The sequence below is a fragment of the Ceratotherium simum genome, chromosome 21 (genome assembly GCF_057802395.1).
Source record: "Ceratotherium simum simum isolate JZ-2026a chromosome 21, ASM5780239v1, whole genome shotgun sequence".
Lineage (NCBI taxonomy): Eukaryota > Metazoa > Chordata > Mammalia > Perissodactyla > Rhinocerotidae > Ceratotherium > Ceratotherium simum.
Window position 1 is genome coordinate 17,119,040 of NC_141920.1, and position 22,754 is coordinate 17,141,793.

General features: G+C 51.9%; 1 protein-coding gene across 2 annotated transcripts in view; it reads right to left on the bottom strand.

The window, feature by feature from the left end:
* TOX2 (TOX high mobility group box family member 2) overlaps positions 1-22,497 on the bottom strand; it is a 139,027-nt gene extending 116,530 nt beyond the window's left edge. For both annotated transcript variants that reach the window (XM_087445243.1, XM_087445244.1), the window contains exon 1: positions 22,361-22,497. In XM_087445243.1, the coding sequence (XP_087301369.1) occupies positions 22,361-22,459 (99 nt within the window). In that variant the 5' untranslated portion in view covers positions 22,460-22,497. The remainder of the gene's footprint in view (positions 1-22,360) is intronic.
* Between the last annotated feature and the right edge of the window lie 257 nt (positions 22,498-22,754).

Here is a 22,754-nt window from a genome sequence, read left to right on the forward strand (position 1 = left end):
CCCACCTCCAGAAGCGTCCTGGCAACTCCAGCCAGGGCCTCGATCAGGAGATGACAGAGGGAGGGGGAGGGCAGGGAGGTTTGCTCCAACTTATCTCATTCAAGACAAGCTTTCTGGGACAAGACTGAAAAGTAAAACTAAATAATAAAATGTGAGGTTGAATAGAAACCCAAAGTCAGGATTGATTTTTCTAGAAGTTCTCAGTCCCACCTAAGGCAGGGAGGGAGGACTAAGGGTGTCCCCATGGGTCACCCCACTGCTGGTGGGCATCTGTGACAGGCCCTTCTCCTGGCCCTGGGCGGGGGGATGTGCTGTCAGCCCATGTGATGCATCCTGGTTGCCATGGTTTCTGTTTATTCTAGGGAAGACAGCTTCCTTGACACGGGGCCTGGTGAAGAGCAGTGTTTGCTGCACTCCAACTGTGCAGTCAGGGAGGTCCCCCACTGTCCTCGGCTGCACAGAGGCAAGGGCCTGCCTGCACAGAAGCAAAGGCCCTATTGCTAACTCAGCCCAGGGGGGACGGGGCAAGGCCCCATTTTCCGATCAGAAAACTGAGGCTCAGGGCTGGGCGGTGAGTTTCCCAGAGTTTCAGTGACATCAGCAAGGAGCGGGGATTCAAACTCGGATTTGTCTAACTTGTTCCATTTTTCCAACTCTGTGCAGGCTCATTTATGATCACTATTCTGGCTCCCAGTGACTCCGGGCCTTTTCCAAAACCACACCCCCTTGAGAGAACCTGTTGAAGATGCTATGGAACACCAAAGGTAGTCTCCAGGGGGACTCGACACTCAGATCCCCCCCAGGACACCCATCCTGGCCTGGCAGGTGGACACAAGGCTGGCTTACAGTTAGGGGACTGGGGTTTGGCTGGTCAGGAGAGCCCCCAAGCATTCCTGCTATGCACCCTCCCCACAGGCCTCCCCACCCAGATCTATCACAGTGTTCTCAGTTCATAGATCAAAGATCACCAGCCAACAGACCTAAATCCAAACCCTTACTTGACCCAGCGCCCAGCCCTACTTACCACTCACACCAAACCCCCCAATCCTGCACATCTGACCCCTCCCTCACTGCCTCCCTGCCCTTTCCAATTCTCATATCCCTCCTCGTCCACAAAGTGCCCAAGTGAGCATCAGATCTGAGCATCAGCTCTCTCCCTGCTCCCAAAGTGCACCGAGCCCAGCTGCCCCAGCGTGTGAGAGCTGCCCAAGGAAAGGTCTATCTCCACCTCCCCTGAGACTGCATACACAGGGGCTGCTCAGGGGACAGCTATGAACCCAAAGCTCCTTTCTCAGCTCAAGCTTGCTGACACTTCAAAGGAACTGGCACTTCACTGGGTACTCAAACGTGCCAGGTCCCTCCCTCCAGAGGGCCTTTGCACATGCCCTTCTCTCTGTCTAGAATGCCTCCCCTGTCCCAACAACCAGCAGCTTCTAGTCTTCCTACAGGTCTCAGTTTAAGGGTCAGGGAAGCCCTCCCTGCACCTGCACAGCTCTCCCGATCAGACTTGTCATGCTCACATTGTGTGTTTCACTATGTAATTATTTATTAGCTAGACTAGAAATCAGCACTCTAGAGTACAGCACTGGGTCAGCCTTGTTCACCCTGGAGTTCCTGCCACAGTCCCTGGCACACAGCAGGGGCTCCATAAACATCTGTTGTCTGAAAGAGCGAGGGCAGCTGCTGTAGCCTAGAAAGATGACCACAGGTCCTCCCGTTTCTGCACACGTGCCCTCCGCACGGTGATGTTCCTGCTCCTCTCGTCAAGAGACGAGTCTGTTGCTTCACATCTTGAAGCCGGGCTGAGCCATGTGACTTCATCTGGCCAATGAGAGTGCAGCAAATGTACTGAGAGCAAAGGCTTAAACTGTGCTTGCGCACTGGAGAGCTGGGAATGCTGGCGCACCAGGTGAGCAAGCCCGTGCTGGTCTGCTGGAGGACGAGGGGCTGTGGAGAGAGCTGAGCCAACAATCAGCCAGCACCCGACCAGCAGCCTCCCAACTGCCAGACACGTGAGTGAGGCCATCCTAGGTCACCCAGCTGCCAGGTGACCGACCAACTGACCACAGATGCAGAAGAGAGCCCCACAGAGACCAGCCAGCCCAGCCCAGATTGTGAGCTAAATAAAAGGGTGGTTGTTTTAAACCACTAGTTTGGGTTGGCTTGTTACACAGCGGTAGATAACTGATACAGGAGATGACAGAAGAGAATCAGCCATGATACCCTCACGGCCAAAGAACATGTGTCTGGTCTATACAACATCAAGTGAAGAACAAAAGCCTCTTGGGAGGTGGAAAGCAACTGGGGGGAGGGTCAGGCCCCTGGGGTTGACCCTGCTGGCCTGTGACTTTGGCTTGAGCCTGGACCAGGTGGGCACTCACCCTGTGCCTATGTCTGCCCGTCTCTGCAGTGGGAATAACACATGCTATGCCAAGTCTTCGCAGTGGGGATGGTTTGAGTCAAAACGGAACACATGACAGGGCCTCCCAAAGGAGGCTAAAGACCCTCTGCAGGGTCATGGACTACAGAATAAAGATCATGACTTCAGAGCTAGACAGATTCCAGTTCGTGATCTACTCTGCTACCTACAGGCGGTGTGACCATAGGCAAGTTTCTCAACCTCTCTGAGCTTCAGGGGTCAGGTGGCTGTGACATGGTAATAATAATATGTAACTTGCAGGACTATTGTGAGGGTCAAATAAGAGAGTATGCATAAGACACGTAGCCCAGTGCCTGGCACATAGTAGGTATTCAATAAATAGTAGCTCCTCCTCCATCCCCAGCCCCACTCCACTAGCACTTCTCATGCTACCATCTTAGCCCCAGCACTCCGCTTGGCACTAACAGTTTCCATGTTTGATATCAGCATCTTGTGCCAGGTGCTAAGTTGTGACTGCAGCTTACATAACATCCCGAAGAGAGAGGAGAGAGGAGAGGGAGAGAGGGAGGGAGGGAGAGAGGGAGAGAGAGGGAGAGAGAGAGGGAGAGAGGGAGAGAGAGGGAGAGAGGGGAGGGAGGGAGGGAGGGAGGGAGGGAGGGAGGGAGGGAGGGAGGGAGAGAGAGAGAGAGAGAGAGGGAGAGGGAGAGGGAGGAGAGAGGGAGAGGGAGGGAGAGAGGGAGGGAGGGAGGGAGGGAGAGAGGGAGAGGAGAGGGAGGGAGAGAGGGAGGGAGAGAGGGAGGGAGGGAGGGAGAGAGAGAGAGAGAGGAGAGAGAGAGAGAGAGAGGGAGGGAGAGAGGGAGAGAGGGAGGGAGGGAGAGAGGGAGGGAGGGAGGGAGGGAGGGAGGAGGGAGAGAGAGGTTTACTTGAAGGATGAGAAAGAAAGAGCTGCATGTTGCCAGCTTTGACTGGGGGATAAAAATCAGGCCACAGGGGGCCGGCCCCCTGGCTTAGTGGTTAAGTGCGCGTGCTCCGCTGCTGGCGGCCCAGGTTCGGATCCCGGGCGCGCACCGACGCGCCGCTTCTCCGGCCATGCTGAGGCCGCGTCCCACATGCAGCAGCTGGAAGGATGTGCAGCTATGACATACAACTACATACTGGGGCTTTGGGGGAAAAAAATTAATTAATTAATTAATTAAAATGTAAAATCAGGCCACAGGGAACAGAGTGAAGAAGACTGAAGATGAATCCTCACCCCTAAGTCTTGACACACCCCAACCCACATCTGCCTGCATCTGGGGTAATTATCTGTGGTCCTTCCTCCATTCACCTCCAAGGCCCCAGCGTGCAGCATGGGGCTGGCCACACAGGAGGGAGGGAGGCAGGAAGGTGGGCTCATCACAGTGGCAAGGCGACCAGCTCTTACCCACACTGAGACCCCTGGACGGCAGTATGATTCCAGTATGATTCTCACAAGCACCTACAGCAAAAGTGGAAGCCCCTCTGCCCCAATACCCTAAATGCCAAAGAAGTGGTCTACAGGGAGGGTCCAGGATGGACTCCACTCCCCCGCCACTCCATCAGCACACACACACACGCTGATGAAGAAGTTGAATCCGTGGGGGCAGACATGTGGGAAGATGGCCCAGCGTGGGGGCAGGAAGGGCCCCAGACCAGAGGGGCACAACACTGGGGTACTCTCGTGCACATATCACACCTGCCCCCAAGCCCTCCGGGGCTCCCCACTACCAGACCCCAACTCCGGGGCGTGGCACTCAGTGCTCTTCCAAAGGCCCGGGTTTGCCTCCTCTTCCACACCAGCCTGGACCCACCCCGACAGGTCTGCAGTGGTTCCCAAAGCCTTTACCACACCCCCTCCCTACATGCTGTGATCCTGGAGGAGAATGGGGATTCTAGCAAATGGTTTTGTGTTCCAATCCCAGCGTGACCAGGGCCCAGTCACCTCCCCTCTGGAGCCTCAGCGCATCTGCACAGCAGGGACGGCTTCTGTTTCAAGGGTTGTTGTGAAGATTAAATAAATAGCACAAATGAATACCCATCCCATGATGGATACTAAATAAATGACTGTTCTCTTCTCCCCTCCTCCATATGTCCCCGTCCTACCCTTCTTGGAGGTCCTGCTGAAATGCCTCCCTCCACCAGGAAGCCCTCCCTGAACACTGCAAGTCTCGGGGATTTTTTCTCTCTCTCTCCTCCCACCCCCTTGGGCTCTGAAGTAAGAGCTGCCTCATCCTGTGCAGACCCCACTCATCCACCCCTCCCTACCCCCAGGCTCCATCACAACCTCAGGAAAGGACCAAGGACCAGTCACCACCAAAACCTCATGAGGCTGCAGCACAAACAGTGCCCAGAGAGCAGAAGGAGCTTACCCAAGGCCACACAGCAGAGTTCAAACAAGAGCCAAGAGTCCTGCTCCCAGTCCACACTCCTCAAGGCCATTCTCAGGCAAGGATACAGTGTGTGGGTGCTGATGGGATCACACCCAGATCCCCCTTTTCAGGCTGAGCACCCATCCCCCGGCAGCTGTGAGTGCTGATGCCCACAGCTGCCCCCTCCTCTGCAGAACTGTCCTTGGCTGATGGGCAGTTCACCCCTCCCCAAGGAAGCCCATGGCCAATGACCAACTGACATGGGGGCTACAAAGGGCCGCCCCACCCTGGCCTCAAGATGGGACCAGCTCTGTAGTAACACTCATGCTCAGGGCTCCCCGTGGGATCAGGCTGAAGCAGGTGCCCAGCTGAGAACACCTCCTTGCTCACCTCCTCCCCCGCCCTGTCCTGCTGCCCCGACTCCCCTTCGCATGAGAGCACCCCCCACTGAATCTCCTTCAGGAGAATCATTCTCAGGTTCTGCTTCTAGGGAGCTCAGCCTGACACAAAAGCCTTGGTTCTCAAATGGTGGTCCAGTGACCCGCAGCTCAGCACCACTCGGACCTTGTTAGAAATGCAACATCTCTGGCCCCACCCCAGATCTGCTGACTCAGAATCCACATTTTAACAAGACCCCCGGTGATTCACATGTGCGTTAAAGTTTGAGAAGCGCTGGCTTAAGGTAGGTAGTTACCAGCCCACTGTGGGGATCATCCAGCTAACATGGTATTAACCAAAACTGCCCAGCTGTTGTAGCAATCATATAGCTAATGTGGGTGTTATCCAACCTGCCACCGACTGTGGAGGTGAGCCAGCTAGCGCGGACATAACCACCCCGACCACCAGCTGTGTGATCTCCATGTCCATGTTCTGGGTGAGGGTGGTTCCAACATCACCCAGGTGGAAGCTCCGTGTCCTTCTGGTTTGAGCTCCAACCTCACACACCCTACTTGGTCACCAGAATTCTGTTTCTCTTTGATGCCACAGGAACTAGTCCCAGTGCTTGCATTAGTCAATTAAAACCGTTGCCGCTACCTCCTCCTTGAAGGGACCCCCACCCCTAACACCAGACAGCTAGGAAAGGTTCCCCAAGGGCACCACTGGGGAAGATGCTGGAAAGAGGGGCCGATGGGATTCTCCAAGACCCTGGAGGATGCAGGGAGGGGTAGCAAGGCCACTGATGTCTCTGCCCTGGAGGAAGAAACCCCTGGCTTGCCCTGAATCAGAAAGTCCTCTTCAGAAGCCTCACTCCAGCCCACCCCAGGGTGTGACCCCCTCATCCTGATGTGAGCCCCTCAGAGCCCCTCCGAGGGGACGTCCATGACCTTTGCAAAACTAAATGCAATAACCAAGTCCTACATGCCGAGCGGACTCCAGGGCCAGCCCCAGAGGCTGCAATAATCCAGACGTGTGTTTGGATAGGAGGCACCCTGCAAAGCTCGGTCAACTCTGCCTGTCGCCTGAGGAGGGAAACGGTTCACCTTTCACTAATCGCCCTAATTCATTTTTTATTACTAACTTTCCTCTTTTCTATTTGCCGTCTGATTGAAGATATTACCAAAGGCATTTAAACAGCATCAGACAGTACCACAATGGCAAACATAACTCTTTTTATTGAAATCTGCATTAATATACATGTAATTCCCTGATCACAAAGACCTCATGGTCCACATGTTAGACCCTAAGTGAAGGCAGATTTGGCAAGAGGTATATACACAACTGAAAGTTTTTCAAAAGATAATAAGCCGTGCCAGGAGGGTGCAATAAAATGGGTGCTTTCTCGTGCTGTTGATGAACATGGATGACCCTCTGGAAAACGGCATGACAACCTGAATCAACAGCCATAAACACGCTCTCTCCTTGTGACCCAGGAGTCATCTCTCTATCACATCCCACATCCAACCCATCCCCAAATCTCATCATTCTACCTGTTAATATCTGCCACACTCTCCACTTCTCTCCACTCCCACCCGACCACTGCAGTCCAAGCTGGAGTGGTCAAACAGAACTTTCTGCAATGATGGGAACGTTCTATATCTGCACTGCCCAACAGGGGCTACCCTAGTGGCTATAGTGCACTTGAAACATGGCTAACGTGACTGGGGAACTAAATTTGACTTGATTTGATTTTAAATTTAAATAGCCACGTGTGGCTAGTGGCTACCATACTGGATAGTACAGCCCCAAGCCATCATCAGTTCTCTCCTAAACCATAGTAATCACCTCCCAACTGTCCCCTTGCACCCACTCTTGCCCAGTCCAATGCTTTCCCCGTAAGACAAAGATTCTTCTAAAATGCAACACACCTCAACTCTCACCGCCCTTGAGACAACATCCAAGCTCCTGGACACGGCCTTGGAGGCCCCGTCTCCTGGGGACAGAGAGCACCCCAGCTCTCAGGGAGCCCATGGTGTTCCAGGAGCTGGAAGGGCAAGGACGGCAGCTCAGAGGACAGCAGTGATGGCCTCCAGGAGGGGGTGGAACTTGAGCAGAAACTTATGTATGCAGGAGTTTGCCAAGGAGGTGGGGCATGCCAAAACAAGAGGCATAGCAGTTAGAGGTGCTCTGATAGATACATCTATGAGCCAAAAGCAGAGAGCCCCGCTCTTGTGAAGCCGACAGTCTAGTGGTGGGGGTGGGACATAAACTATAAACATAATGAATAGGTAAATTATACATTGAGAAAAGGGAAAAGAGAAAGATGGGTAAGGGATTTCTCAGGGCCCAGGCTGGGGTGGAGCAGTTTGCAGGACTGAATATTAAGCAAGGAAAGTGTCCAAATAAACACTGTTCTCTAGTCCACATGGGGAGATAGTAGCTGGCGATTTCCCCCCATTTCCTAAACTTTTTGGCAGGTAACGTGGTCTTCATAAATTACAGTTTAACAAAAAGAAAGGGTGATAACATTAGGAGAGAAGTCACCAAGAAGTCCTGCTCATTCAGCAGAAGTATTTCCATGGGCTGGAGAGAGATTTCGTTATCTCCGAAGGCCAGGCCGTCTGTGCCCCAGATACCCCAACCCAAGCAACTGGGAGTCACGCCTCCCTTCTGAAAATGGCAAGGTCACCATCCACAGGGAGGCGGGAAGTGGACAAAACAGGGGGCTGAGGTCTGCCAGCCCTCGCCCCAGAGAGTCAAGCACTGATTAAAAACCATAAGGATTTCAAACATCAACCCTCTTGACTCCCATTTCAACTTCCTTGGGCTCGGCTGGAGGTGAGGCTGGCATGTTGCTACAATGGGAATTCACATTTATTAACACTTGCTGGCCCCAGACACTGTGTCTGTCTCCTTTATGTGTTTAATCCTCCCAGCAACAATGTACGAATTAGACAAGTGAGGCTCAGAGAGGGTGAGTGAATTATTCTTGGAAGCACAGTCTGGGATATGTTATGGTGGCCACCTCTGGAAAATATAACCGCCACACTGATTCATTCATTCTTTCAACAACGTTTCATTGAGCATCTACTACACAGCAGACACCATGCTGAGGTGTTGGGGACTCAGTGGTGAAGAAAACACACATGACCCCAGGGGTTTGAAAGCCCACTGTCCTCAAGGTAGAAGAGACACTCAAGCAAGCTCCCAGATACACCACGCAATGGAGAAAGACATACGCTAGAGGCTGTGATAGAAAGTAACAGGGTAACTGCACAGATTAGGGGGTCAGAGTCTTTGAGAAGGAGAGGATAAAGCCGAGACCTCAAGGGTGAGCAGGAGCCAGCCACGTGAAGAATGAAAGCAAGAACATTCCAGGCATGTGCAAAGCCCTCAAGCAAAAAAAAGCATTGGGGCGGGGGCCGGGAGAGTGTCTGGGAAACAGCAGGAAGGCCAGGGTGGCTAGAATGGAGTCAACATCGGGGAGGCTGGCTTTGCTCACCTCCATGTCCCCAGCACGAAGCCTGGTGCCTGAGACAGAGCAGCCAGGAGGGGAGTGAGGCTGGAAAAGCAGGCAGGGGCTACGTTACACCAGGATTTATGGGCCAAAAAGGGCATTTGATGCTAACTACACATCAGGGGAAGCCACTGGAAGGTTTTAAGCAGAGGTGTGACAGGTTGGTAAGAGTTCACCAAGCCACCGCAGAGAGCCATTGAGCAGTTTTGCACAGAGAAATGACAGGATCCGATTTATGCATCAGAAAGATCTTGATCATGGCCAGGATGGCTCCTCGGCTCATCCTGATGTGTGGCTTGTGCTCAGTGGATAGTAAACGTCCCCAAGAGCTAAGCATCCCCAGCTGGTATGTGGGAGGTGGCCACTTTCCAGAAAAGGAAGACACAGCAGCAATTGACAAGACGTGTTGACAAGGCATCAGACAGACGCATGGCTGTCAGCAGATGGAAAACTGTCCCAGAGAACGCCTCCACGGGGTCATGGCTTATTGTTAACATCGAGCCATTAGGAAGAAACAATTATGTGCTTCACCGATACTGTAAGACAATCTATGACGGCGTGCAAACATTCAGTGCTCCGTCCACAGGACAGGTGAGACGACTCACAGAAGCGCAGCTGGAGGAAATGCTGCCGCTGTACAGGTGGGTGGCCAGCCCCTTCAGTATTTTTTTTTTCCTCCTGTCTCATTTAAAATCAAAGCCTGGCTCTTAGGCATCCACAGACAGATTTGGAAAGGGAATTAAAATGAACTATTCCAGGTGCTTAAACATGTGTTATTAGCTCATTTAATTTCATAAACAGGTAAGCACTGTTAATCCCATTTCGTAGATGAGGAAACTGAGGCCCAGAGATATGAGGTAGCTTTCCCACTCCAGCCTCATCTCTTGATACTCTCATCCCCTCCTATGCCTTTGCACATGCTGTTCCTTCTACCTTGGAATGCTTTTCTCTATCTTCTTCACTTGGCCAATTCACCTTCAAGCACAGGCCAGGTGTCCCCTCCTCTGAGAAGCCTTCCCAGTCTACTCCCAGCCTGGCCTGGTGGCCCCACACCCCTTTGGAATTGTGTATTTTTGCTTTCTCTCTAATAAGACTATGGCTCCTCAAGGGGAAAACCAGGTCCTAATCACCTGTTCATGCCTGGCACCTACCACAAAGCCCTGCATACAGCAGGCAGTGAATGTTCTTTGCATGGCTGAACAAATGAATGAATAAATGAATTAACTCTTAGTAAGTTACAAAGCAAGAATTTGATCCCAGGCTGATATGACTCCAAAGCATATCTCTTGACCAGAGTTTGTGAGTGTCTTAGCTTATACAGATAAATCAAAAAAATGTACACAGCATGAAATACATTACAAAACATACTGAAGGCTTCATTCATCTCTCCCAAAGAAATGCCAAAAAGCACTACCCCTTAGGGGAACATAGGATGATGAATGTGAGTAAAGGGTTAACCAAACCCTTTTCTCTTTTGCAAAAGAATTTCACCTTTGTTAATTGTCTAGCATAGCTCCCCTGGAAACCAGATGAAGGTAGGATGTTAACTATGTTACCAGGCAACTCTGCTTATGGTCAAAATCACCTCTGATTGAAAAGTTGCATCTGGACTGGAGGGACTATAAATTATAAATATCTGATAAAGAAGCCATACTTTGGGTTTTCCTGAATGCAGTGACTCTCATAACGGACATGACCCTTGAAGTGAAGACTAGGGAACTGTTACAAAAATATGGGTCCTTTGGGGAATAAGTCTTCCAAGCCTGGGTGGCTTCCAAACCCACCCACTGTAGGTCTCATTCTCTTGCACCTGAACTAAAATTGGGGGGTGGGGGGCTGGCAAAGAGAAGAGCTCCTGGCCACCTCCGTGGACAAGTGCAGACACTGCCGCAAGAAGTGCCCCTGTGGAAGAGGAGCAGATCACGTGCCCCCCTGGCAGGCAGTGGTTCCTGTCCCAACTCCTTCGAGGAGACAGGTACCAAGTATCGCCTGTGTGAGTCTTGTGAGTCTGCATGTTTAATTGAACCTTAAAGAGTCCCTGTGGGAGCTGCAATGAGAAAGAAGGGAACTGATACAGGAGAGAAAGGAGATGGTTCCAACCAGGACCATCACTACACTGTTCTGAACTGGAAAGCTCCCTAGACTCTATCATTTATAAAATACATAATAGCTGGGATGAGCCTATGCTCACGGTCCTACAGAGGGCCAAGATGACCCGAACAGCACCTGGCAGCAGGGATGAGGGAGATGACTGACTTGATCTCCCAGAGGTCTCACCACAAACCTGAGTTGCAAGTGTGGTTATGTAAGGAAACTGAGGCTCAGAGAGGCTAAGTGGCAGGTCCAAAGTCACACAGCTTGTAAGTGCCAGGATATGAACCCAGGCACTTCCATCAAACTCAAAGTCACATTTGAATCCACTATTTGGTTTTGCATAAAAATTAACTTACAGCTCAAGTGGACGCATAGAACAGAGAAAGCATGAGGGGTGGGGTGGAGGGGCCCCTTTAAATAATATAGATAGCACCCAATAGGCACTCAGTAAATATTTGCAGAATAAACGAGCACGAAAAGGCCCAGGGTCCATCTTCCACATAATCAAGTTCAGTTCAAGTTAAAACACAGCACAATGGAACAATAAAATTTATGCATGAAATTGACCCTAGGTTATACTACTGAGTTGGATTCGTTTCCAACAAGTTTCTAAATCATTCCTGCAAATTAGGCCAAACTTGGAGATGAGCACGTTTTAATTAGCTGTAATGTGAAGGCATTCTATTAGCAAATGATGTTTGAAGTTGAAAACCGAGGCAGGAGGCCCAGCTGGGAAATCCCTGGCCCCCAGAAGAGGCAATGCATCGACAGTAAAAACAAGGGGCCAGCTGATCCACTCTTCCATCCCTGTAGAGGCCGGGAGCTCCAGCTGGCACAGTGCAGGCTGCAAGAGAGGAGCAAGGAGAGCACAGGTGAACCCCTGCTCTGCCAACCAACGCCTCTGCCGCCTTTGGAAACTTACCTATTCAAGACCTCAGTTTTCTCACCTACAAAATGGGGACACATGTGCCTAGCATAGTTCTTATGGAGACTTAATGAGGGGATATGAGTGAATGAGCCTGAGATGTGGTAAGTGTCCAGGGAATAATCTGTGCTTATTTCTACTGCACTTTTCTCCAAAAAATAGCACAAAATTTCAAAATAAAAATCAGTGAGAGGGGACTTTTTGTTCAAGATGGCAGGGAGAGTACACACTTTTTACCTCTCCTTTCTTCTAAACCCCACTAGAATGACAAAATAAAGAGGAGATATACACACATACATATACCTACATTCATAATTCATATACACACGTATATACTCATAATTCAGATGGATAGATAGATGAAAATGGAATAACTCCATGAGAGCCCACAAAAAAACAAGAAAGAGCTGGGGATCAGACACATTGAGAGAGTGCTGGAAAGTAAGAAGTCAAAGAGACAGACTGGCAATGAAACCGATCAGCTCTAAGGAACCAGCACACCAACACAAGACCTCTGGAGAAGCTGTTTTCCTAACTGAACCCCAGAACATCCCAAGAGAGAGGCAGCAGGAAGCCCTAGGCAGGGGAGGTGACTGGACCTCTGGGATGCCCCCCTCAATGGGCACAGGGCAGGAAAACCAAAGTATACCAGTGCCCCGGGTTAACTACTGACCTCCATGAACAACAGATGCCCACAACCTCAAATGAGCTTGTCCCATGCTCTAACAGAAGTACCCGGCTTCGAGTGTCCACCTACATGTCACACCCAGGGCACTTAAAATTAACATTCGCATTGCCTACCCACACAATCGTGGCTTTCACAGGCGTTGAGGAAACTCACAACTACAGAACACATCAATCTGGACCCTGTTTACAAATAAATGTCAACCAAGAATCACCAGGCATTTGTAGAAAATATCAGCATAAAAGAGAGACCTCAAAGTGAACAGAAGAACCAACCACCAAGAAAACTGAGTTAATTCAGGAAACAGAAGATAATTTTTTTAAAATTGAATTATCATCTTCAAAAAGATTCAAGATATTCACATATCCATAAAAAATATAGGCTACTGTAATATAAGATCAATCAAGAAACAAGACAGAATTCTGGGAAATGAAAAAGCGATTACAGAAATAGAAAAAATAAACTTATTAGAAGTGTTAAACTGAAGAATGGTTATGACTGGAAGTACACCCACCAAACCCCCCTCAGGGGTTAGCCCCAGGGAGAAGGGCTGAGAGGGCAGTGGGGGAAGGGAAAGAGAATGAGAAGGGACTTCACTTTTTTCCTTTATATTCTAATATATTTGTGTGTATTTTACAAAGAACAAAAACAATTTTTTAAAAAAGAATGGCGAGACTCAAGATAAAGGGGGAAAATGATAGGAAAGTGAAATGAAATCAGGAGTGAGTTAATGAGAAAAGACATGCCATGTTATCCTATGTTATGGCTACAAGTGACCCATTCACTTCTCTGAGCCTCCTGGGAGCTCAGAGAAGGTGAAAAGAACAGTGAAGAAAGGGCCACGGACACACCCACATGGAGGCGGGGGCAGGGCAAGAGGTTCTTGTTGAAGAACATGACAAGACTCCAGCTCAAGACTTCACGAAAGCCATGGTCCCCCGCCCAGAGGTGACTCCGTTAGGCGTGGCCCAGAAGCTCCTCAGAAATCAATCTGGAGTCTTACCCACCACACAGCAAACTGTGTGACATCTCAGCGCAAGAACTCGAGAATCCTACCCTGGAATGTGTAAGAGAATCTCCTGGGGCCCCAGAAAATTCCATTAATTATAATTTTTTCCCACTCCATTGGACCTAAGAAGCAGCTATCCTGTAGCTCTCACTCACGTCATGAGATAAAGAAGAATCTTCAGCAAGTGACTGAAAGTTGCTAAAAATCATCAACATGCTGGCCCTTGATTTCCTGGGAACCAAGAGAAAGGTGAGTTTTCTCCTCAAGATGCATCTCCCTGAAATGGACACTGTGTTGCTCCCCTTTGTATGCATTCATCCCCCAAGTGCTGGGAATATCAGTTTCTGGGCTCTCAGCTGTATCCCCCACTGGGAACTGCTCTCTGCCACAGGGAACTACTCACCCGGGGGGACTGCCTATAGCCAATGACTGGATGAAGCAAGAATCAAAGGCATGGGCAGCCACCCAGCCTCCATTTAGAACAACTCTGAAGAGCCAGCCCAGCTCCAGAGCTCCCTGTGGGATGGCTTTCATCAGTAACCATGTTCCAGGCCAACTTCTCCCTCTACCCAACCATGCTTCCCTCACCTCCTTACAGGTGAACCTCCTGAGAACTTCCCCCCCAAAAATCTTCCACAAGCAACTCTCCATCTCAGAGTCTGTTTTCAGGGAACCCAATGTAAGACATTCTCCAAGGTGAAGGAGACTCTCCACGTGACCTACAGGGGGCAGAAGAAGGCAGGAGACTCTGGGACACCTGATCGTGTCCAAGCCAAGGCTACATGCCCCAAGCCAGCAATACATCCCTGTTGTCCTAGGCCAGGCAGAAAAATCCTCCCACATTCTAGTCTAGAGCCTTTCTCAAGGTGTGCTTCCCAGACCAGCATCATCAGCATCATCAACTTGTCAGCAGTGCACATTATCAGCCCCTCCCCAGACCTACTGAATCCGAACTTCTGGGAGTGGCGCCCAGCAATCTGTGTTTTAAGTGCTATCCAGGTGATTCTGCTGCACTCAAGTTTGAGAAGCAGAGCATCCCTGGCTACTGGGAGGAATCAAACACAAGTCATTGAACTTTCCCACCAGCAGAAGACCAAGAGACCACTGACAATGGTCTGATCCAGCAACATTAAATGTTCCACACTCTGCCCCACACCTCTGGCTCCAAGGCACTCCTCTGCTCAAAACCCAACCAGGTAGGATGAGACACTCTTCATGACAATCTCCGCTGGTGTCCCAGCTCCCCTGCAGGCGGGCCTCCCTGCCTTAGGCTGACAGTGTCCCCAAACCACCCTCTAAGCCACCCTGCCATGGCTGCTCCCTCTGCCTAGAACACCCTCCCACCACGCTACACGCAGCATAGCCTACCTGGTGTTGCCTATAAGACTCTGTGTGTGAAACCTTCCCACACTCCTGGCTCTGTCACTTCCTCAGACAATGCTATATTTAATCACGACTCCACATTTTAAGCCAATATATTACAGATCCACACAGTCTTTTATCTAGTCAAGAAAAGTTTCTCGCTGAGTCTTCAGGACTGAAGACTGAATCCCCTAGCACACAGTAGGCACTCAATAGAAACCTGTTGGACCTCTGAGAAACCAAGCAGTAAACAGGTAATTACATGTTGAAAAACCACAGTCTTGTTGCTCATTCTAGTAAGCAACTGTACTACTGTACAAGTTTAAGCATCAGGATAATTGATCAAAATTTATTAGCCCATGTTATACAACATGTTTTCACTAAGATATAAAATTACAATTTACCACAACTCATTAAGTTAATAATCATTTACCATATGTTCTTACTGCTGTTCCCAAACCACACTGAAAAATCACTACGTAGGTTTTTGGTCCATGTAAATAACACAACTGTCAACCATGTGGATATGGGATTTACTGACAGGGAGACACAGGACTAAAATACTGGACAGAAAGCACGAGCCCTAAAGCGCTGCCACTCTCATCACCATTATCTTCTAGTTTACTGGCACTGCACTTTCGAGATCAGTGGTTCTCAAACAAGGGCGATTTTGTACCCCAGGGGACACCTGGCACAGTCTGGAGACATTTTTGGTTGTCATGACTAGGGAAGGGGTGCTACTGGCATCCAGCTGGTAGAGGCCAGGGATGCTACAACACGCCCTACAATGCAGGAGACAACTCCAACAACGAGAAATTATCAGGTCCAAAATGTCTATATTGCCAAGTTTGGGAAACACGGTTCTAGATTAAAGAGAACTTCCATATCTGTTACTTTAATCTCAGCTTCATAGCAACAATATGAGGAAGGCATTACTGTCCCCTTGTACAGATGAGAAAACTGAGACCTGGTGCAGTTAAATGATGTGCACAAGGTCACCAGGCCCTGCCCGTGAATGGTGCGGCTGCGATCTGAACCAGTCCCCTCTGCCTCCTAAACCCACCTTCCCTCCCACACAGATTCGAGAAGGAAACAGAAAGACACAGAGGAAACGAGCAGCTCCCTGTCAATTCATAATTCTGAACATTCCAACAAGAGATCTCTTCAAACGGAGGCCCCAGAAAATCAAATCCAGAGACCACAGCCTGGAAATGTCCTATGTTACGAAGACCCCTCCCCTTAAGCTGCCGGATGGCCAGTCCTCAAGCAGCGCCTGCTGAAACCAAGTTCCTCTCACATTTTAACTTTCGATTGTGCTGCTCTGTGTGAAGAGAAATGAAAGCATTTCCTGCTGGGGCCAAGTGCTGTCTATGCAGATCTCCAACCCCCCTGGCAGGCAACCCCACGGGGGAGGTGTCGATATGCCCATTTTGCTGATGAAGAGACTGAAGCCCAGGGAGGTTAAATAACTTGCCTGCGCTGACGATGGTGAAGGCAGCATTCAAACCCAGGTCTGCCGGGTGCCAGAATCTACGCTGCCTTCGTATCCTGAGACCAGCTCTAGGGTATCAGAGAAACAAAACAGATGGCCCTATGGAATCACCTGGGGCTGGCTGCCGCACTACAGGGGGATCCTTTGGACAAGGGGTAAGGCGTGGGGCCTTGTCCTGCGTGCAGAGACTCAGAGCTGCTCTTCCCAGCTCATTGGCTGCTCTCCGTGCTGGGCTCTGTCCTCTGGGCCCACTTAGGGAAGGCCCTCTGGGAATGTCAAGTCAGCCAAAAGACTCTGGACCCCTGCCCTGCCCTGGACTCAAAGTGCTCACCACAAAAATCTTCAAATTATATGAGCCAAACAGATGCTGAGTTACTCAAGGCACAGGAGACCACAGGCCAGTCTTGAATTCATTCACTCATTCATCCATTCATTCAGCAAATATTGGCTGAGCATCCATGTGTCAGGCAAGCTCTGGGAATACAAAGGAAAGGTAGATACAGTGGTTTCTGCCCTCTGAAGCATAGGAGGGCGCATCTCCTCAAAAATCATCCTCCTCATCCTTCCCAGGTGCACCACACTCTACAGCTATGAAGGACATTCCCAGCCTTTATTTCACTATATTTCCACACCACAACTCTCATTTCACTAGGCTAATGGTCACTGATTTACTTTCTCTTTGCACAGAGGAGACTAGAGGCCCAGAGAAGATACAGATGTGTGGTCCTAGAGGACCCTTCAGGACAGGTTGGAGGAGGCGCCATAGAGAACCCATTTAGATGAAAAGTAAAGAAGAGCTTGCTAACAGAGACGCAGGCATCCCACCAGAGTTCCCCAGGACCAGCCATCTCAGCTCAGAGCTCACTCAGCTCAGGGCTCCTTCCACAGGACCCACCCACAGCCACCTGTGTCCCTGCAAAAGAAGCTGTGGGGACCTCACCCACCAGGGATGCTGAGCAGGCCTCATATATCTCAAGTCTGGTGAGGCGGGAACAGCTACTCCCATTTCATGGATTTTTGTCAAAAGGAGACTCCAGTCATTCATTGACCAAGCTTGTCTAGATCCGCATCCAGGTACCATATGCTGTGCCCAGAGCTGTGTGGGCTGAATCATCACCCACCAGCGTGTATTTCCTGAGTAATTATGGGTCAGGCACTGTGCCAGGTGCTGGGCATGCTTCCTGCCTGCTGGAGCCCACAAAAACCTGTATACAAACAACCAAACCGCTGCTACACAAAGTGTGGTCGCTGGACCAGGAGCAGCATCACCTGGTAGCTCGTTAGAGATGCAAATTCTCAGGGCCCCAACCCAGACGACTGAGTCAGACTCTCTTGGGATGGAGCCCAGGAATCTGTTTTTAAAATCTTGCCAGGTGATTCTTTTTTTTTTTTTTTTTTGCTGAGGAAGACTGGCTCTGAGCTAACATCTATTGCCAATCATCCTCCTTTTTTTCCCCCCCCCAAAGCCCCAGTAGATAGTTGTATGTCATAGTTGCACATCCTTCTAGTTGCTGTATGTGGGACGCGGTCTCAGCATGGCCGGAGAAGCGGTGCGTTGGTGCGCGCCCAGGATCCGAACCCGGGCCGCCAGTAGTGGAGCGTGCGCACTTAACCGCTAAGCCACCGGGCCGGCCTGCCAGGTGATTCTTAATGTGTACATCAGTTTGAGAAACATGGTCTAGACCACACGGCCTTTCCCAACCTCCATACTTAAAATTGCAAACCAGCTCCTGGCCTTGGCTCCCACTAACCTTCTCCCTTGCTTCATTTTTCCCCATAGATGTATTGCCGTCAGTCATGATACTATATATTTCAGCCATATATTTATGATTCCCCACGCTGATATATAAGCTCCAGAGGGCAGCAATTTGAGTCACTTTTATTCACTGCTGTAGCACCAGGTGCCTAGCACAAACTGGTGCTCAATAACTGTTTGTTGATTGAATGATGGATGGCAGAACATGCTGCCGCCCATGCAGTACCAGTTCTTGGGGGAGCCTGGAGGGAGAGGCAAGGTTGCTGGCCACAGACCACTGCAAGGGGAAAGTGGTACCCAGGTTGGCCTTGAAGATATTTAGACCAGTGATGAAGGAGGCTTGGAACACAAAGATGCCACACCTCTTACTGGAATAGGTCCCAGGTGGTTGATACTGTGGTTATCTAATTAGTAGCTGATATGTGCTAAGAACTGTCCTAGCCTCCCGAACCCCAGAGGGAGGCAGTGTTGTCCTCAAGAGGACGCCAAGGCTCAAAGATATTTGAGCCTTTAAATAATTTGTCTACCCGCAAAACGACTTGTATAAGAACGTTCACGGCAGCTTTATTTGTAATATCCCCAACCTGGAAACAAACCCAAATGTCCATCGGCAGGTGAACAGATAAACCAATTGTGCTATATTCATACAATGTAATATTACTTAGCAACAAAATGGAACAAACTACAGATATATGCAATACGGATGAAATTGAAGGACATGACGTTGAGCAAAAGGGAGCCAGACACAAAAATATATATGCTGCATATGAACTTCTAGAACTTAAATATAATTAGTACACTTCAATTGAACTTAAACAAAGCATTGATAATAGAAATCAGCTAAGTAGTTTCTTCTAGGGGCGGGGATGGAGGATGTTGACTGGAAAACAGCATGAGGGAACTTTCTGCGATGATGGAAATGTTCTATATCTGGATTGGGATGGTGGTTACCACCAAAATTCATGGAACTGTACACTTAAAATTTGCATTTTATTGTATGTATATCATATCTCAGTTAAAAAATGAGCTAAAAATCATTTGCCCTAGGTCAAAAAGCCACAGCTGGAGATTTGAAGCCAGGTTTGCCCAGTTCCATGGCCAGTTTACAGTAGTCTGCCATGGTTGAGTGGGGAGCCCCAGGCAAGGGCCCCAGCCTGGTAAAGTGCCTTGCCAAAATCCGAATGAAGGGAAGTCATAGTTACCCTAGGAAGGATGTGACAGCTCCTAACCCCCAAACCACGACAGAGACTTGTGGGGAGGCCAGATCTCTGTCAAGCTAGGAGTCAAGAAACTTGGGTTCAGGCCTCAACTCTGCTCCTTGCTTGCTCTATTACCTGTGAGTACACTACTCCATGACTCAGTTTCTCCTTCTGTGAAGCAAGGAAGAAGGAGAGGATCCATGGTTCCCAGCCTGGGGCCACAAGCCCCTATGCTCATCAGGCACTGTTATTACACGAAATAAGCAATGTGCTTGCCTCATCTCTGGTAAGCTATTTTTCAAACGCGAATATTATGGTGATTAATAAAATACACATCTATTTCAAAGCAAAAATGAAACCACTGCAGCTTTTTGTCATTGTGTATTTTCTCAAACAAAAGATACCAAAAGAACAGCCACTGCTCGTGACTTCGGTTTAGAGAGGCTGGAGTCTCTGTGTAGGGCATTGCTAAGGGGACAGTCACTAAGGGAACGGTCGCCAAGGGCCCTTCCAGGTCAACTGCCCCGAGGTTGTCTGGCATCACTTTGGCTAACGCTTGCCCTCGTGTTTCTCAGGCCTGGGTCCCTGTGAAGACAAGCCTCTTGTCTGGACTCCAGGGACCAAGCCCCCAGTGTGGAGGCTGTGTCCTGGTTCTGCAGCCCAGTCTATAGGCCCCAAGTGTGGTCATGGCGGCACCTTGGGCCTCAGTTTCCACTCCAGTCCTGATAGTGACCAGCAGTAAGGATGGAGCCTGGGCATTTCCCTCCCCAATCTCTCACCATCAGCTTCAGGTCACGACATGCCCACCCCATAACCACCATCGCTGAAGACAACTGCCCACCTGGAAACTGCTACCAACAGGCCTCCCACCCACCCCTAGCTGAGCCAAGCAACTTCCCCTGCCTCATGCTGCCACAAGCCTGAAGGATTGACCAGCAGGTCTCACATCCAAGTGCAAGGTCAAACCTTTCTTTTACCTACCCTGGTGGCCCATCTGCCACCCTCCTCCACCTGGACACACCCTCGGCTCTAGGGCAGGGGTCTAGACCACAGACAGAAACCAGAATCAACGCTTCTCATTCCCTGCGCGGTTCCGTCCCCGCCCAGGTCTCACATGGGTTCTTAGTGCTGAGTCAGAGCTTTATAGAGCATCAGAATAAAGCAGGGGCCTCCTCTGAGGGCCGCCTCCCAAAGGCCCCACATGGGACGCCCTGTTCTGGCGGGGCTTACAGAAACACCACCCCCAACAGGAAGACTCCGGGCTAAGGGGCACGCACCTACCCAGACTTTGAGGCAGAGATCCCCAATCCCCAACCATGCCCCTAAACCAGAGGCTGGAACCTTGCCAACTTCATATTTTAAAAAACAACAAAGCCAAGGGCAGAAGACAGACCAGCTGCCCCCACACCCAACCGTCTTCTCCTCCCTGAAGCCTCCACTTGCTACTTTTAATCAATTCTCCCTCCATCAGACTGGAAGCAGCCCAAGAACCGGCCTTCTCTTGAGGACACCATCCCCCTCCTCGGCTTCTAACTTTGCCGGTCACTGGACAAAAGATAATCACCCCCACCCTCCGCGAGGCCTCACTTGCCGCCCACCCCGGCCCCCACGCTGCCCCAAGCCCTGGTGGCTCCGGACCCCACTCCCCCGCCCCGGGCGAACTGCAGAGGGCTTTGCCCCCCGACTCCAGAAGCCTCTCCCCAGGGCCTGAGGACGCACTCATCGAGGCCCAGGCTGGGAGGCCCCGCGTTCGCGGGGACGCCCTCTTCTCGCAGCATCCCCGCAGCAAGGGGCTAGGCAAAAAGCCTGCGGGGTGGGGCTGAGACCCTGGGAGGGCCGCCCATCCAACCTCCGACGCGCACTCACCAAGCAGCGCCACCGAGCCCGCGCGTCTGCGCCAGGGCCGCGGGAAACCCACGCGCGCCGTTCAATCCGGGCTCCGAGTGACGAAAAGCCGCGCTCGGCTCCAGCCGGCCCTGGACCGACGCACCGACCGTGGACGCACGGACCGTCTGGCTTCCCAACTAAGTTTGAAAGTTCCCTCCCGGGCGAGAAAACAGACGCAGACGGCGCGCTGCACCTAACCGTCCCGGGCTGGGCTCGGCGCGGGGAGCCGGGGCGGACGCCCCCTGTCCGGGTTCCAGGCACTCGCGCTCCCAGCGCGCCCGGCGCGGCGCGGCGGGAACCCGGCTGGCGGTGGGGGCGGCGATCTCGGAAAAAGCGGGGGTGTCCCTCACTGCAGCCCCAGCCTGGAGGGACGCCCGCTCACCGTTCCCGGGAGGAGACAGGCCTCGATTGGCGTCACCAACTCGGGATCCGAGGCCCCGCCGGGCAGTGACGGCCAATTAGTAAACGTCCCCATTAGTGCGCGGCTGCGCCGAGAAGTTAAAACCCCGACGCGCTAGTGTAGATGACCGAGGGGGGGAGGGCAGTGCGGAGGCTGTGGCTGCCCCTGGGTGTGACTGTGTGACCGTCAGGGCGATTAGTGCGTCTGAGGTTCACCGTCCATGGGGTGGCTGTGTGCGACACTGTGCGCCTGTGTGAGTCACTGTGAGTGCGAGGCTGTGACTGTCGGAACGACTTCTTTGTGTGACTGTCCCCAGTTGTGACTGGGTCTGATAGCGGATGGGGGCATGTAACGGGGTGTGTGGCATCGTGGTGTGTAAATGGGTGACTTGTATGTGGCGGTGTGACAGTGCGTGGGCGAGTGACTGCATGTCATTGTGCATAAATGACTGTCAGGGTGACTTGTGTGGGACGGTCAGACAGTGCAAGTAGGCGTATGGCTGTCTGTGTGTGACGGTGGGTCACTGTGTGTCAGCTTGTGAATGAATGTGAGGCTCTCAGGGGGACGTGGTGAGTGTGTGTCACTGTGTCATCGGGTGAGTGACTGTCGGAGTGACTTCTGCCTGTGATCCGAACAACTCAGGGCGTGAGCGTCACCGCGAGGGTATCGGTGTTAGTGGCATGTGCCCGTCGGCGGGGCTGATGTGTGCGTGTCCCCGCGCACTGGCACCGCCGGCATCTCGCCCCGCGTGTCCCCGAGAGTGCCCGCGTCCCGAGCCGCCGGGTGACTCCTGCCCCGCGCTCCAGCTCGGGACGCTCGGGCGCCGGCGCGGGGTCCGAAGGCGCGGGCAGGCCCCGCCCGCCTGGGCCCCCACCCGGCCCCCGCCTACCTTGCCGCAGTGGTAATAGTCCAGGTGCGCCAGGCCGGCCGGCTCGGCCCCGGGCCGCGCGCCCACCGCGGGCGCCGAGGGGTACAGGCGGACGTCCATGGCGGGCGCGGCGGCGGCGGCGGCGGCTCCCGCGGGCAGTGCCTGGGCGGGCGGCGGGTGGGAGCCAGTGTGCGAGCGGGTGTGCGAGCGCGGGGGGCGGGCCGGGGCGGCGCCCGGCGGAGCGCCCCGCCCCCGCCCCCGCCCCCGCCCCGCCCGCGCGCGCTATTGTTCCGGCCTCGGGCGCCGCCGAGGGCCGGGGGCCCGGGCCCAGCGGGGAGGTCCCTCCTTCGGGCCAGGCCGCCGCCGGGTGCCCCGCCTGGCCCCCCCCGCCCCCGGGGGTCCGGGAGTGTTGCAC